This window comes from Hyla sarda, chromosome 6, assembly GCF_029499605.1.
Source record: "Hyla sarda isolate aHylSar1 chromosome 6, aHylSar1.hap1, whole genome shotgun sequence".
Classification (NCBI taxonomy): domain Eukaryota; kingdom Metazoa; phylum Chordata; class Amphibia; order Anura; family Hylidae; genus Hyla; species Hyla sarda.
The window spans coordinates 155,474,530-155,490,805 of record NC_079194.1 but is presented as its reverse complement, the minus strand read 5'-3'; the positions used below and the strand labels follow the sequence as shown (position 1 = coordinate 155,490,805).

General features: G+C 43.0%; 1 protein-coding gene across 2 annotated transcripts in view; it reads left to right on the top strand.

Moving 5' to 3' along the window:
- The window catches only part of AKTIP (AKT interacting protein), a 42,039-nt gene extending 26,345 nt beyond the window's left edge, over positions 1-15,694 (top strand). For both annotated transcript variants that reach the window (XM_056525629.1, XM_056525630.1), the window contains exons 9-10: positions 7,653-7,713; positions 15,080-15,694. In XM_056525629.1, coding sequence (XP_056381604.1) covers positions 7,653-7,713; positions 15,080-15,187 — 169 coding nt within the window. In that variant the 3' untranslated portion in view covers positions 15,188-15,694. The remainder of the gene's footprint in view (positions 1-7,652; positions 7,714-15,079) is intronic.
- The last annotated feature ends 582 nt before the right edge of the window (positions 15,695-16,276 follow it).

The window sequence follows — 16,276 nt, the reverse complement described above, 5'->3', positions numbered from 1 at the left end:
CCGTACTTGGGAGAATTGCACTACAAATTTTGGGGGGCTTTTTCTCCTTTTACCCCTTATGAAAAGGAAAAGTTGGGGGCTACACCAGCTTGCTAGTGTAAAAAAATAAAATAATAATTTACACTAACATGCTGGTGTTGCCCCATACTTTTTATTTTCACAAGCGATAAAAGGAAAAAGACCCCCAAAATTTGTAACGCAATTTCTCCTGAGTATGGACATACCCGAGATGTGGGCGTAAAATGCTCTGCGGGCGCATAACAAGGCTCAGGAATGAGAGTGCACTATGTACATTTGAGGCCTAAATTGGTGATTTGCACAGGGGTGGCTGATTTTACAGCAGTTCTGACATAAACGCAAAAAAAATAAATACCCACATGTGACCCCATTTTGGAAACTACACACCTCACTGAACGTAACAAGGGGTATAGTGAGCCTTAGCACCCCACAGGTGTTAAATGAAAATTCTTCAAAGTTGGATGGAAAAATGAAAAAAATAATTTTTTTTCACTAAAATGCTGGTGTTACCCTAAATTTTTCATTTTCACAAGGGAAAATAGGAAAAAAGCCCCCCAAAATTTGTAACCCCATTTCTTCTGAGTAAGAACATACTTCATATGTGGATGTAAAGTGTTCTGCGAGCTAATTACAATACTCAGAAGAGAAGGAGCGCCATTGGGCTTTTGAAGAGAAAATTTGTCCAGAATTGAAGGCCACGTATGTTTACAAAGCCCCCATAGTGCCAGAACAATGGACCCCCCCCCCCCCCACATGTGACCCGATTTTGGAAACTACACCCCTCACGTAATGTAATAAGGGGTGCAGTGAGAATTTACACCCCACAGGTGTCTGAGAGATTTTTGGAACAGTGGTTCGTGAAAATGAGAAAAATTATTTTTCATTTGCACAGCCCACTGTTCCAAAGATCTGTCAAACGCCAGTGGGGTGTAAATACTCACTGCATCCCTTATTAAGTTCTGTGAGGGGTGTAGTTTCCAAAATGGGGTCACATGTGGGGGGTCCACTGTTCTGGCAGCACGGGGGACTTTGTAAACACACATGGCCCCTGACTTCCATTCCAAAAGCTCAGTGGCGCTCCTTCTCTTGAGTATTGTAGTGCGCCAGCAGAGCACTTGACCTCCACATATGCGGTATTTCCATACTCAGAAGAGATGGGGGGTTAGAAATTTTAGGGGGCGTTTTGTCCTATTATCCCTTGTAAAAATGTTAAATTTGAGGGAAAACTAGCATTTTAGTGGGAAAAAAAATAAAAAAATAATCATTTACACATCCAACTTTAACGAAAAGTCGTCAAACACCTGTGGGGTGTTAAGGCTCACTGTACCACTTGTTACGTTCCTTGAGGGGTGTAGTTTCCAAAATAGTATGCCATGTGTTTTTTTTTTTTTTTTTTTTTTTTTTGCTGTCCTGGCATTATAGCGGCTTCCTAAATGGGACCCCCCCCCCCCCCCCCCATTTCAGCAAAATTTGATTTGCGAAAGCCAAATGTGACTCCTTCTCTTGTGAGCATTGTAGTGCACCAGCAGTGCACTTGACATCCACATATGTGGTGTTTCCATACTCAGAAGAGATGGGGTTACAAATTTGGGGGGGGGGCATTTTCTCCTATTGCCCCTTGTAAAAAATGTAAAATTTGGGGGAAAACTAGCATTTTAGTGAAAAAATAAAAAAATAAAAATCATTTACACATCCAACTTTAACAAAAAGTCGTGAAACACCTGTGGGGTGTTGAGGCTCACTGGACCCCTTGCTACGTGCCTTGAGGAGTGTAGTTTCCAAAATAGTATGCCATGTGGGTTGTTAGTACCTGAGTTAATGCTTAAAGTGACAGTGGTCAGATGTGCAAAAAAATGGCCGGGTCCTACAGTGAAATTTGGCTGGGTCCTTAACCCCTTCCCGCTATTGGAAGTATGCATAAGTCCAGGCGAACTACACGTTCTCGCAAATGGATGTATGCATACGTCCAAGCGATCTCCTGCTCTGCCACGGGCAGCGCAGGAGATCACCGGCGGGACTCAGCTGTCAATCACAGCCGGAGTCCCATAGCAGCTGCCGGGGCCGCGATCGCGCTGGTCCCAGCAGCATTAACCCCATAGATGACGTAATCAGTTCTGATCACGGCATCTATGGTGTTTGCAGGGGTAGCGCTCTCCCCCTGCCCACCAACGGCGGTGCCGCAATAAAATAAGGGGGATCGAGGGTGTCCAAGACACCCTCGATTCCCCCTGAAGAGATAGGAGTGAGGTGGCAGGGGTGCCACCCCCTCCTATCCCTGCTATTGATCAGCGGAGCGACCGGCCAATAGCAGACTGGGGGGGGGTTAAAGTTCTGTTCCCCCCCCGCTATGCCCACCCATCGGTGTCCGGGCACAGTGGGGGGAACCGTGTAGTAGCGGCGGCTGCGGTCACTTACCCGGCGGCGGAGCTCCAGATGACGGCGGCGGCTGTGATCATGGCGGCGGTGAAGGAGAGTATGGCGGCGGCGTGTCCGGGAGTCTGTTGCCTAGCAACATCTGCAGGGTGACAGTTTGGAGAGCGGTCTCTAAACTGTGGCCCTCCAGATGTTGCAAAACTACAACTCCCACCATGCCTTGACAGCTATTTGCTGTCTTAGCATGCTGAGATTTGTAGTTTTGCAACATCTGGAGGGCCATAGTTTGGAGACCACGGTCAGTGATCTCCAGCCTGAACCCCTCTTAAATCTTGCAAATCTACAACTCCCAGCATTCAGGAACAGCAAAAGGCTCTCGGCATGCTGGGAGTTGTACTTGCGTGCCTCCAGCTGTTGCATAACTACATCTCCCAGCATTCCCTTTGGCAATCAGTCCATGCTGAGAGTTGTAGTTCTGCAACAGCTGGAGGCACGCTAGTTGGGAAATACCGAGTTAGGTAATAGGTTCTATTACCTAACTCAGTATTTTCCAACCAGTGTGCCTCCAGGTGTTGCAAAACTACAACTCCCAGCATGCACGTTCTGTCAGTGCATGCTGGGAGTTGTAGTTTTGCCCCCCCCCCCCCCCACCCCCCCCCTTTCCATCCCATGTGAATGTACAGGTTACATTCACACTGGCGGCGGATTACAGTGAGTCCCCCGCTTCAAGTTTGAGCTGCGGCAAATTTTCCGCCGCAGCTCAAACTCCTAGCAGGAGACTCGGTGTAATCCGCCGCCAGTGTGAATGTAACCTAAAAACACTACACTACACTAACACAAAATAAAGAGTAAAACGCTACATATACAAACATACATATAATGTGTGTGTATGTGTGTGTATGTGTGTGTGTGTGTATATATATATATATATATATATATATATATATATATATATATATATATATATATATAATTTTAATATAATATAATATAATATTTTTTTACATATGCAAAAGTCGTGAAACACCTGTGGGGTATTAAGGCTCACTTAATTCCTTGTTACGTTCCTCAAGGGGTCTAGTTTCCAAAATGGTATGCCATGTGTGTGTGTTTTTTATTTTTTTATTTTTTTTGGCACCATAGGGGCTTCCTAAATGCAACATGCCCCCCAAAAACCATTTCAGAAAAACGTACTCTCCAAAATCCCCTTGTCGCTCCTTCGGGGGGGGGGGGGGGGGGGGGGGGGGGGGGGATATTGTACCAGTGTATACTATACAGGACCCGGGAATCCTGTCACTGGACTGACAGGGCTCCCTACTCCTATAGCCCCTTTGACTGGTATACAGTAAATACAGCTATCTATAGATAGCTGTATATAGTGTATACAGATGCCTATGTCCACTTACCTCCCTTGCTCCTTTCCTGGCTTACTCAGTGTAGCTCCACCCCCTAGTGATTAGGGGGCAGGGCTACAGACAGGAGCCATGGTGTTAAGTGTGAGGCTCTGTTCACATTGTACATTTTGTGTATTGTAAACAGAACCTTCTGGCAGTGTCTTCCCAAACAGGGAGACTCCAGCGCTGCGCTGTCCCCACATAGGGGAACTAATCACATGTCACCTGCAAGCGTTGCCCTCCTCGTCCTCCTGTTTGTTGCCGGCCACCGGCTCAGGAACTCTGTACTGTACGCTGTATCCCTATGCCCGGGCTGCAAAAGATAAACAAAATAAACTTGGAATGTGCTCCATGTTGAGAGTAGTAGTACCTGCAGTTAAAGGGGTACTCCGCCCCTGGCATCTTATCCCCTATCCAAAGGATAGGGGATAAAATGTTAGATCGCCACGGTCCCGCTTCTGGGGACCCCGGGGATCGCCGCTGCGGCACCCCGCCATCATTACTGCACAGAGCGAGTTTGCTCTGTGCGTAATGACGGGTGATACAGGGGCCGGAGCAGCGTGACGTCATGGCTCCGCCCCTTATGACATCACGGCCCGTCCCCTTAATGCAAGTCTGACAGGGGGCGTGACGACCGCCACGCCCCTTCCCATAGACTTGTATTGACGGGGCGGGCCGTGACGTCACGAGGGGCGGAGCCGTGATGTAACGTTGCTCCGGCCCCTGTATTGCCCGTCATTATGTGCAGAGCGATCTCGCTCTGCGCAGTAATGATAGCGGGGTGCCGCAGCAGCGATCCCCGGCGATCTGACATCTTATCCCCTATCCTTTGGATAGGGGATAAGATGTCTTGGGGCGGAGTACACCTTTAAGGTCAGATCACAAAAGGGTTTCACTCCTGACACCCGCTGTGATCTTCCTGTATAATCTATAGAAGCGAGCGGCCGGCAGCACTTCTCTGGTCCCCTGCCCGCACTGTATCCTTCTGTGATGTGAAGTTCTCTTCACATCACAGATTCGTATATGCCGCTGAAAGCAGTAATTGGCCAACACCATCTGGCCAATAACCACTCTGTGGCAAATATGAATCTGTAATGTGAACAGAACTTTGCCACAGAGTACGGTGCAGGGAAGCAGAGACGTGCAGCCGTGCCGCCGGCTTCTGTAGATTATATAGGAGGATCGCAGTGGGTGTCAGAAGTTACACCCGGGGCGATCTGTCTAATAGTACAGGTACTACTGCTCCCTGCATGGAACAGTCTGTTCCATGTTGGGAGAGGTAGTACTATCTAAAAAAATAGAGTAAAAAGAAAAAAGTAAACACACTTAAGTAACACATAATTAAAATACATTACTAAGTTTCACAAAATTTATTATAAAAAATATAATATTTTTACAATTACATGGCCCCTTTCTACATTATTTTATTTTTTTTTTATTTTTTTTATTGCCGGCTACATTTTAGGTCCCTGCCCACCCACATAAATTGGTCTGTTATAAAAAATAAAATAAAAATTTTATTATAAAAATTTTGTTCTAAAAAAATATTAATTTCATTTAAATACAATTTTTTTTCCCATCCTTACTGTATCTTTATTTTAATTTTTTATGGTACCCTATGAAATTTTAAAAAGTATCTCCATCCCCTTTTTGGATCGCTAAAGTCCAAAAAAGAATAAACGCCAAAGTTAAAACCCACTTGGCTTTTTTTTTTTCCCCCTTTGACGTTTTTCTCACATAGAAGTCTATGGGAGTGAAAAAACACAAAGTCTCAACAAGAGGTCATATTTCAAAAACTGCCAGGGAGCTCAAAATAGCTGAAAAAACACCAAAAGGATAAAAAAATAAATAAAAACAGCTAAACTGAAACGCTAAGTGGATCTTCCATTTTTCAGTTCACTACTGACTTGTAGCTAACATCTGGCCGCAGCGGTTTTTCACTGAAAAAACAGTGCGGCAGAGTGGTCATTTTTATTTTATTTTTACTTATTTATTTATGTTTTTTTTTTTTTTTTTTGTGTGAAAAACCTTAGTGGAATTCAAGCCCAACTTGTGTTTTGGCTAAAACTGCATGCAGCAGGGCCTGATGAACAAGGGTCTTGTTTTAAGTAGGACCAAGTGTACTTTGTAATGACATCACTGGTTTAACCACTTAATCTCCAGGCTTTTCCTTCTCTACCCCCACATATTTACAAAAGTTAATTTGAAAATAGTAGCCTTATAAAGGAAGGAGTCAATCATAATTCTTTCATTCTTAGGCTGGGTTCACACCAGGTTTTTGCAATACAGTTCCCGTATCAGGTTTATGAGGAAAAACGGATTCCTCAAAACCTGACTAAACTGTATCAAAACAGGTGTACAAATTTTAACCCTTATACAGTTAAAAAACGTAAACGGTTTTAAAAATGACATCCGGTTGCATCCGTTTTTTAAGAAAAAAAGTATGCGTTTTTAACTTTTCACTCCATTTTGAATAAAGTTTTAATTGTTTGATTGAAATTCCAAGAAAAAAAAACTGTGCATAGTCAAAAACGGGATGGAACTGTATGCACATACAGTTCTGTACGGTTTCCATTGACTCCCATGTAAAAAAAACAAAAAACGTATACGGTTTAATACAGTTTTTCAACCGGACCTAAAACCGTGGTAGACTACGGTTTTGGGTACAGGAAAAAAACCTGACAAAACCGTACAGGGTGCAAAACGGACACAACCTGATGCATCTTTTGGCATACGGTTTTCAATGGAGAGTCAATGCATACGGTTTCCAATACGGTTCCATACGGTTTTCACATAGAAAACGTATACCGGAATTGTATTGCAAAAACGTGGTGTGAATGCACCCTTAGTCTGTCCCCACCAGGATATCATCCATTTCCCAATTGAGGAGCCTCTGAATATATACAGTATGGGTTGTATTTTGAATTTGAGAAACATTTTCTTCACAATTCTAAGGTATTTTTTGCCACCCTTTCAGACTCTGCTCCTGTTTTCTCAAAAGTAAAGAGGACATTGTTACAGTATCACAGTTCAAGATTTCTAAAACTCAGAATGTGCTCTTTCAGAACAGTGATGTTTGTGGTGGGTCATCTCACATTTTGTATCACCTCTGTAGCACGGGCCCAATTTGTCTTGAGATGCCTTATTGCAGAGTGGAACAATTCTCAGGGGTCCCTGGAAAAGACTACACATTAGGGAATATGCAAAGTCAGATGCAGTGATTGCCTTCCCTGAGAAACCTAAAGAAAGGGGTTCACTAGTGTAAAGTGGACTCTTTGTTGACCAAGTGCCTGGGGTTGGGGGGGTCTCGTTTAGGAAACCAGTTGTTCAAGGGAAGTGGGATCCCCTTTAAAAGGGACAAAGGCAAACTTGTGCCCATTTGGATGGCCCTCCAGAAAATGTGGGATCTGTGAAAGAACTGCAATATCTTAAATCACTCAGACAATATTACAGCCATGATAACAGAAGCTTCCCTCTGGTGAGCATGAAATATAAAAGTGGACATTTCTAAGTAGACAGTTTCTAGAACCAGGGAAATGCTCTGGCTCAATGGGCCTTTAGTGTATATGGAAAAAATGTGGCCTACTTCAGACTGGTCAGCTTTTCCAGTTTCCTAAAGCCCCAGATGTGATGGAATGCTCTTCCTACCTCCATTTGTCAATAAGTATGCAGACGCTGCCACTGTTATCATTATTTAAGATTATGATATCTGTAGGATATATGAAAATACTTCACAGGATACAGTTATGTTCTTTTGTAACTTGGAAATTGGAATAGGTGTGAATGATTCACTTTATGCTGCTGCTTAGTTGTGTTTTTTTACTTCTGTGTTTTTCAGTTCACTTTATTTTCTTTCCCTTTCCACAGATTTTCCCCATGGAATCCTGCACTACACGATGAAGCCAGAGAAAAAATGTTGGCACAAAAAGTATGACTATAATACGACCATTCATTTTGTTTTGGCGGTGTTTTATTTATTCTAGATTTATAGAGACTAAACAGCCACACTTCAGAGTAGTTGGCTGAATGTGCCCACTCAAGCAAAATCTGTTTATGGTCTTATTTATATGGGGGCCTCTTAACTTCTTACTACAGACTGTGTTTGAGGATAAAGAAAAATTGAACATGTTGAATTTCAAAAACTGATCTATTTGTTCTCTGTGGAGATAAGGTTGTGCCTAAGGTATCTGGTAGCAGCTTACTACCTTCTCCTGATTGAAAATGAAGCAGCTATAAGGGGCTAGGGGATAGGAGAAATGGCGGTTGACAGTTGGGCCGTTTCCCTTTTTGTCTGTATTTTCAGGTGTTTCTTAAATGAGGCTATATTTCCACACGGTTGTTGTTTTGTTTTCTAGTCATTTACAGCTCAACAAATGGCTTTACTTTGTGGGAACATAGCTGTAGCTGTTGAGGTGTATGGGCACCTTAACATTGAGATGGTGGTAAATTGTGTGTAGAGATGCCAAGACCCACCAGATCATATTGTAACATGAGATTCCATGAAGATAAAATGACACTTCGTTAGCATTTAAAGGAGAACTGCGGCACAACCTTTTTAACTTCCCCCTGTGCTTGGGCTGCAAAAACTAAAAAAAGTTTAACTCTTCTTCCTATGTTCCCCTGTTGCGCCGATGTATGCGTCCCATCCCACGGTGCTGCTTGGCTTCATGCATCTTAGGCTCGGAACGTCACACTGCAGTGTGCCTCAGCGATGTCCCGCCTCGGCCAGTGATGGGCTGAGTGCACTGTCATGTAAGGAGCCCGGGCAGCAGGGAGAAGGCGGGGCCCAAACTCATTTACATGACAGTGCACTCAGCCCATCACCGGCCGAGGCGGAACATCACTGCGGCCGGTGATATGCTGACAGCAGTGTGATAATCCGAGCCTAAGAAGCATCAAGCTGAACAGAACCGGAGGAATGGGACAGATAGCTGCGCAATGGGGGAACGTAGGAAGGGGAGTTAGTGTGGTGTGTTTAGTTTTTTTTTTTAAATTTATTTATTTTATTTATTTATTTTTGAAGCCCGGGAAGTTTAAAAGGTTGCGCCGTAGTTGTTTTTAAAAAGCATGTCTTTGTTTTGACATTACTAATTGAGCCAAGATCAATTGGTTATTTTTCACTGAACCACCTATGAGTGCAGAGCATTGTTGCCCTGGATTGTTGCGCAGCAACAATCCAGGGCAAAGATTCACAGTAGCTGTGAGTTGTATCACTGCAGACTGGAAGATGAATATTCAGGAGGCACTGTTAGGCTATGTTCACACATCTGAATGTCCTCATGGAAAATATCTGCGGGCTCTAAGACCACACAGGAATATGACTTCTCATAGACTGCAATGCATTACGCGTGGAGTCTGCAGAGAGTGGACAGGCTCATTCTTTCTGTGAATACGGAAATCAGAATTTCCATGGCAGAAATTCCGCCATATGCATAGCGCAGCAGAATCCCATTGAATACAATGGAACTCTGCTGCTCCAGGATCGGAGTGGAATTCCGCACGGAAATTCCGAGGTGTAAGCATAGCCTTAGGAGTGGACAGGTGTATTGGTAAACCTAGGGGGTAAAGGTGGTGCCCCCATATTATTAAAAATACATACCAAAAAATAGCAATTTTAATTTTTATCATGTGCCATGCTAGCAACTATACTCTAAACCCAATGAACCCATAAAAATTAGTGTTTTTTTTTTCTGTTGGGCACTATTGGTGTCTTCATGCAGCAGATGCAGGGATTGTGGCCAGAAAAACCATCCAGGATTGCTTTCTTGTGACTCTCAGATTGTGTGAAACATTCTGGTTGCAACATTTTAAATTTCATTAAAGGGGTACTCCAGAACTAGACCCATAGCCCATCCTTTCCCTCTCACAAAACTATGTATTTGTCTAGATATCATTCATTAGCTATATACAGCAGTTTTCCTCTTTTCAGCCGTCTCTTACATGCAAGAAGTGTGAGGGGAAAATGTCATCCAGCCAACTAATGTGTCTTGACAGGAGGGTGGGGGCTAGGTCAGTGAGGGTCACAGAGACGAGCACCATGGGGGAGATTTATCAAAACCTGTGCAGAGGAAGAGTGGTGCAGTTGTCCATAGCAACCAATCAGATTGCTTCTTTCATTTTCCACAGGCCTCTAAAGAGGCCTGTGGAAAATGAAAGAAGCAATCTGGTTGCTATGGGCAACTGCACCACTCTTCCTCTGCACAGGTTTTGATAAATCTCCCCCCATGTGATTCCTGGCTTCACAGCCACAGCTCCCCTCCCCTCTCCTCTCTGTGTGCTGTGAGAGAAGCTGAGTGAAGAATGCGGTAAATCTTATCACTTACTGCTGCCATTCAAAGTGTGAGCTGTAGTGTGAACATGCACACAGATGGTGAAAGCAGTTGGCTGGCAGCCATTACACAGAGCGGCACTGACTTCTGGGAGTTGTAGTCTGTGCTGCAAACAAGGGGGGGAAAAGTATTTAGGAAACAGGGGCCACAGGAGCTGCCAAAACCACATGAATAACTACAGGGGACCCAGAACAGGTATTGTGGTGGCTTTGGGGCATTTTTTTTTTTCCCTCTTAACTTTCCCGGAGTACCCCTTTAACTGCATGCACTGAGATGGCAATCTTTTTGTATACACAACTGGGTTGCTTTGTTGTCCTAGCCATTTTGTTCACCTTTCAGTTTTGCTGGTATCTTAGCGGCTAAAAAGCCCTTAAGATATGAGAATTATTGTAACCATGGGCACTTTGCATACTGATGAGGTATACTCCATTCAGACATGCAAGTTTAATTCACATAAATGAAATAACCAATACAACATAACATACGGCTTTCAGTACTACGGTTCAGATTTCTTACATTGAATCGAGTGGACTGCTAAGAACTGGGCCGGCTTCTAACTATGACTTAACCTTGATTATTTGTACATGCACTTAAAGGGAATCTGTCACAAAAAAAATGCAGTCCATTCTGCAAGAGCCATGTGTTAGAGCAAAATAAGTTAAATAATTGATTTTTATGGAAATTATGACTTGGAACTAGTAATCACTTAAAGGAGATATGTGGCGCAAAACTTTTTTAAATGGGCACTGTCAGATATACAAACTTTTGATATGTTGTAAAGCATGCAAAACCAATAGGTTTTGCAATTGCTTTTAATTAAAACTTTTTCAGTATTTCATACTGAAAAAGCCAGTCAAACTGTCCCCTCTCCCTCCTGGGATACATAACAACTATGCTGTGTCCACTTGTCATCACCTACGTCATGGACCCACTTCATGATTGACAGGTCTGCAGATCTAAAGCTTCTGTGATTGGCTCCCTCACTGTCTGTGTTTACTTCAGTCTCCTCGGTGAGGAGAAGGGGGGAGGGGCTGGAGTACACTGCTGCCTGTGTGCAGATGATGAATGGAGGATTTTTTTTTGTTTAAAAAGTGTACGTGTGTATACACATATTATATGTGTGTGTGTGTATATATGTAAGTCTGTGTTGTGTAGGTAATGTGCATGTGTATGAATAAATTAAGTCAGTGTGTGTGTGTATATCTAATACAGGGGGACTACAATCATATGCATCCAGCTGTTGCAAAACTACATCTCCCAGCATGACTGCACAGCCAAATGATGTGTGGGCATGCTGGGAGTTCTAGTATTGCAACAGTAGGAGGAACCCAGCCTGAATTAACACTGCTGTAAATCTGAGTTTTACAAATTGTATGCCTCCAGCTGTTGCAAAACTACAACTCACAGGATGTGTGGGCATGCTGGGAGCTGTAGTTTTGCAAAAGCTGTAAGCACACAGTGTGTGTGTGTGTAAATATAGCATAATACCAGAAGGGAAAGGGTTACAGATGCTCACTGCCGAGACCAGTGAGGGAGGGGGAGTGGTTATCACCTGAGGAGAAGAAACCTGCTTCTGGTCGACAACATTAAGGTAATTCAGAAATAAAGCAAATTCTGAGAGAAATATAGGTCATACACACATAAAAATATGTACATGATCAGCAATATGTTTTTTTTTTTTTTTTCTTTTGGTGATCACACAGGTAGGCTTTAACTTTTCCTGTGCTCGAGCTGCAAAAAGTGATGAAAAAAAAAAAAAAAGTCCTTCCCACGTTTCCCCGTTGCTCCGGTATTGGCATCCTGTTCCTCTGGCGCAGCGATATCTCGCCTCACCCAGTGATGTGTTGAGCACACAGTCATGTTACTCCTTACATGACAGTGCGCTTAGCCTATCACCGGCTGTGGCCGGCGATACGCTAACCGCAGTGTGACATTCCAAGCCTAAGAAGCAGGGAGTGCCGGAGGAACAGGACTCAGATACCGCCGCAACAAGGGAATGTAGGAAAGTGAGTTAAAAAAGAAAAAAAAATTTACTTTTTTGCAGCCTGGGCACAGGTAAAGTTTCAAAGTTTTGCACCACATTTCTCCTTTTTAAAGGGGTAGTCCAGGGAACTTATCCACTCCCTTCCGAGATGATCGGGTGGGATGGCCTGCTTAGACAATCACTGGCTTGCTATGGGAATAGTTTAGTTCCTCGGATTACTCCTTTTTGGACCACTCACTAAACTCCTAAGCACAGAATGAGTAGGAATAGATCAGTGATGGACTTTTTATTTTAAATTGGAGATTTTTAATTGGAGCTTCACAATTAGTTATTTAGTCCCCAACGTAAGGATCCAAGGTAGAAAACATTTTAAATGGACCCTGTCAGATATAAAAACTTGATATGTTGTAAAACATGCAAAACAAATAGGTTTTGCAATTGCTTTCACTTTGACTGGCTTTTTCAGTATGAAATACTGAGAATTTTCTAACAACTGCCCCCCCCCACCTGCTTGGATACATACTAGTCCTGCTGTGTCCATACATCACCTATGTCATGGACACACTTCCTTGATTGACAGCTGTGAGCACAGGGTATCTTAGCTGGAGGAAAAATCCTCCCACTGTCAGCTTGTGTCCCGCTACTGTCAGTGAGGACAAGCTGGGAGTTGTAGTTTTGCTAATGCTAGGGTAGATGTGAGCAGACAGCATACTGAGGGAGGGGGTGGAGACCTGCACAGTGAGGCCACACCCCCTCCCTTTGAGAGGAATTCCGACTAGTGAGCTCAATTAAAAGTGTAATAAAAAATAAAGGTGCTAGACACATAAAAATTACATGGTCAGGATTAGGTACTGAGTGATATATTAAAAAAATGTTTTTTTTGTTCTGATGAATACACTTTAAGTGAGTGGGCCTCATTTACTAAGCTGAAACCGACCAGTTTTTGTCTGGTTATTTTGGCGCAGAGGGTCTGCGCCAGTGTGCGCATGGAAAATCCGACAACCCCGACATTGCACCGTGAAAAGCCGAAAAGGGGGCATGGTCTGTCACAAGGCGGTGTGGCTGGCCCAAAAAATGGGGCGTTTTGTCACAAAGGGGGTGTGGCTGGCCCAAAAAAAGGGGCGTTTGTCACAAAAGGGGGTGTGGCCGGCCCAAAAAAAGGGTGGTGTTTTGCAACCGGACCGATTTGCTATTGAATTCACGGAAAATCCTGTGGATAAATGGCTGGAAATTTCCACCTAGAAAAAGCTGCTCAGAAAATGTTCCTGACTTTTCCCAATAGTAAATAAAGAGGAATCTTGCATCTCTGAAACAACTTTTCCCATGACTAAAAACCTGACACTCTCTTAGTAAATGAGGCCCCCTCACTTCTATCTCTGTATGCAGACTCCTACAGGAAAAGCTGTCCAGAACTGACTGGGTTCACTCACTGCACACCTAAGCCCAGAATAAGTAGAGGCTCTTTACTAAATCATTTCCACAGATCTTCCCAGCTTCCTCTGCTTTTTAATAGGCGGACTGCACGTTAATAATCACTTTTAATGTGACCTCTTCCCTATTAATATAGCTCTATTAAATATTTTATAGTAGCTTTCCAGTTTCATGTAAATAAAGCTTAAATATATCAGATCATGAAATAGCCAGCAGAAATCTTACAAATGTGGAAAAAGTGAAACATAAATACAGTGATGCCTCAACTTACAATGGCCTCAACATACAATGGTCTTTTCTGGACCATTGTAACTTGAAACCAGACTCAACATACAATGTACAGACAGTCCAGATCTGTGATACATGTCCATACCAGGAAGAACCGACCAATCAGAATGGGCATTCACTGGTAAAACACCTGTATTACTGAAGTGCATGCACTGACTAGAGTCTGGTAGCGCCCCCTACAGTACATGGAGGTATTACATGTTCTGTACTCCTTACCTGTGCCAGGGTTAGCTACTCCTTTGGACACCAGGTGAGGGCGGCTCTATGTTACTTTTTTAGGACATTGTGTATTCTGTACAGAACCCTGAAGAAGCTCCTGTCCTCTACATAGACCAGCATTTCCCAGCCAGGGTGCCTCCCGCTGTTGCAAAACTACAACTCCCAGCATGCCCGGACAGCCAACGGCTGTCCGGGCATGCTGGGAGTTGTAGTTTTGCAACAGCTGGAGGCACCCTGGCTGGGAAACACTGACAGTGATTACAGCTCCCAGCAGATCTTTCTTTCTTTTCTATGTACGTACTTGCTTTATCTATATTAGTTATCTACTTTATTTTTCTTTAATCCTCGCTTTTTTTCTTATTTTTTTGTATGACATTTTGGGGCTTCAGAACCAATTCCCAGTTTTCCATAGTTTTATGGTCTCAACTAGAGATGAGCGAATTTACAGTAAATTCGATTCGTCACGAACTTCTCGGCTCGGCAGTTGCTGACTTTATCCTGCATAAATTAGTTCAGCCTTCAGGTGCTCCCGTTGGCTGGAAAAGGTGGATACAGTCCTAGGAGACTCTTTCCTAGGACTGTATCCACCTTTTCCAGCCCACCGGAGCACCTGAAAGCTGAACTAATTTATGCAGGATAAGTCCTCAACTGCTTAGCCGAGAAGGTCGTGATGAATCGAATTTACTGTACTGTAAATTTGCTCATCTCTAGTCTCAACATACAATGGTTTCAACTTACAATGGTCGTCCTGGAACCAATTAATATTGTAACTTGAGGGACCACTGTATGTTAGCACGTTGCAGAACTCTTCATTATGAAAGCATGAAGCTTTATTTACACCAAATCCTTTCTAAAGGGGTTGTTTCAAGATCCAAAGTGTTTTTCCCCCTTACACAGGATAGGGAATACCCAGCATTAGGGCTCTCACAAATCAGAAATATATAAACCGTTTGTTAGTAAGCCAAGCTTTGTACTATGCTTGAGGGGGCTATGATCTGCTATTAACTGTTTAGTTGCATTTCTTTTTTTGTTTTTGTACCTAGAGGAAATCTGAGGAGCAGAATAAAAGCCTCCATGCTACTGGTTTATCCTGGGTGAAACCCGGATCTGTCCTGCCATTCAGTAAAGAAGAGAACAGTTTGCAGACCTAGTGCTGGCTGCACACGACATGAAACAGGGCAACCAGTGGACTCCAATCCTTAATAATGATATTAACTGTAGAGGAGAAGCGGCATATTTCGTCTCTATCCTCCATAAAGATCAGGCTTTCAATTTTATCTTCTGGATCCTCAATCTGGATTTGGATTTTAACTCTGACTGGAACTTCAAGGGTTTCATTTATTTTAATTTTTTCCCCATGTTCCTGGACAGTGGAGCATTTCACCATCTAAAGCTGTAGGAAGCCCCAGGACCTGCATGCACGCTTTGGCTTCCTTTTTGGCAATTCTGGAGATGTTTACCTCTTTATTGGATGTACTTATTGGAATGTTATGGTTTACTGGATTGGATGTGGGTCTCGGTATATGGGAGATTAAAAAGGGGTTGTAACTAAGTTTTGATAAACTATACACTACGTATAACTAAAGTCTGTAGAAAATGGTTTTAATAATGCCTTTTGTTGTATAAATACAGTTAGAATATTAAAATTGTAAATACGATGTTTGATAACTCCACATCTAGCACTTTTGTTTGTTCTTTTTTTATTGGGAGATTTGTTTGTGGTTTTAAAAATGTCTTACAGTGTACCTGAGGCCTGCGCAGTCTGGAGAAGGACAACGTGAGTGGAACTAACCTCTGCACATTGATTTTCTGTATTATACAGAATGGTTACATTTTTGTGACTATTGGATCCACCCATAGTCTACTTCCATTGTGCATCTGATATAGGTATGCTTTTTTAGGTAAAGGGGTACACTGCAGTACTGGTCTTTCCAAGTACCTGTAGTCTCGTCACACAAGCGCACATCAGTCATGGTGAGAATCTGCAGAAATGGGTTAATTTAATTATTTTAATTTTTTTTCTTTTCAGAATTTGTTTTTTCTTCAATGATCACTTGTGTTTTTGTGTTTTATGTTCATTCAATAAATGGATACATTTGTTGCCATTGCTGCTTGATACCGACACTGTGTGTTTTGCTTGTGACAGACGTAGGGAAGGGGGTAATGTACAAAAAAACCTATATACAGTGATCCCTCAACTTACAATGGCCTCAACATACAATAGTTTCAACATACAATGG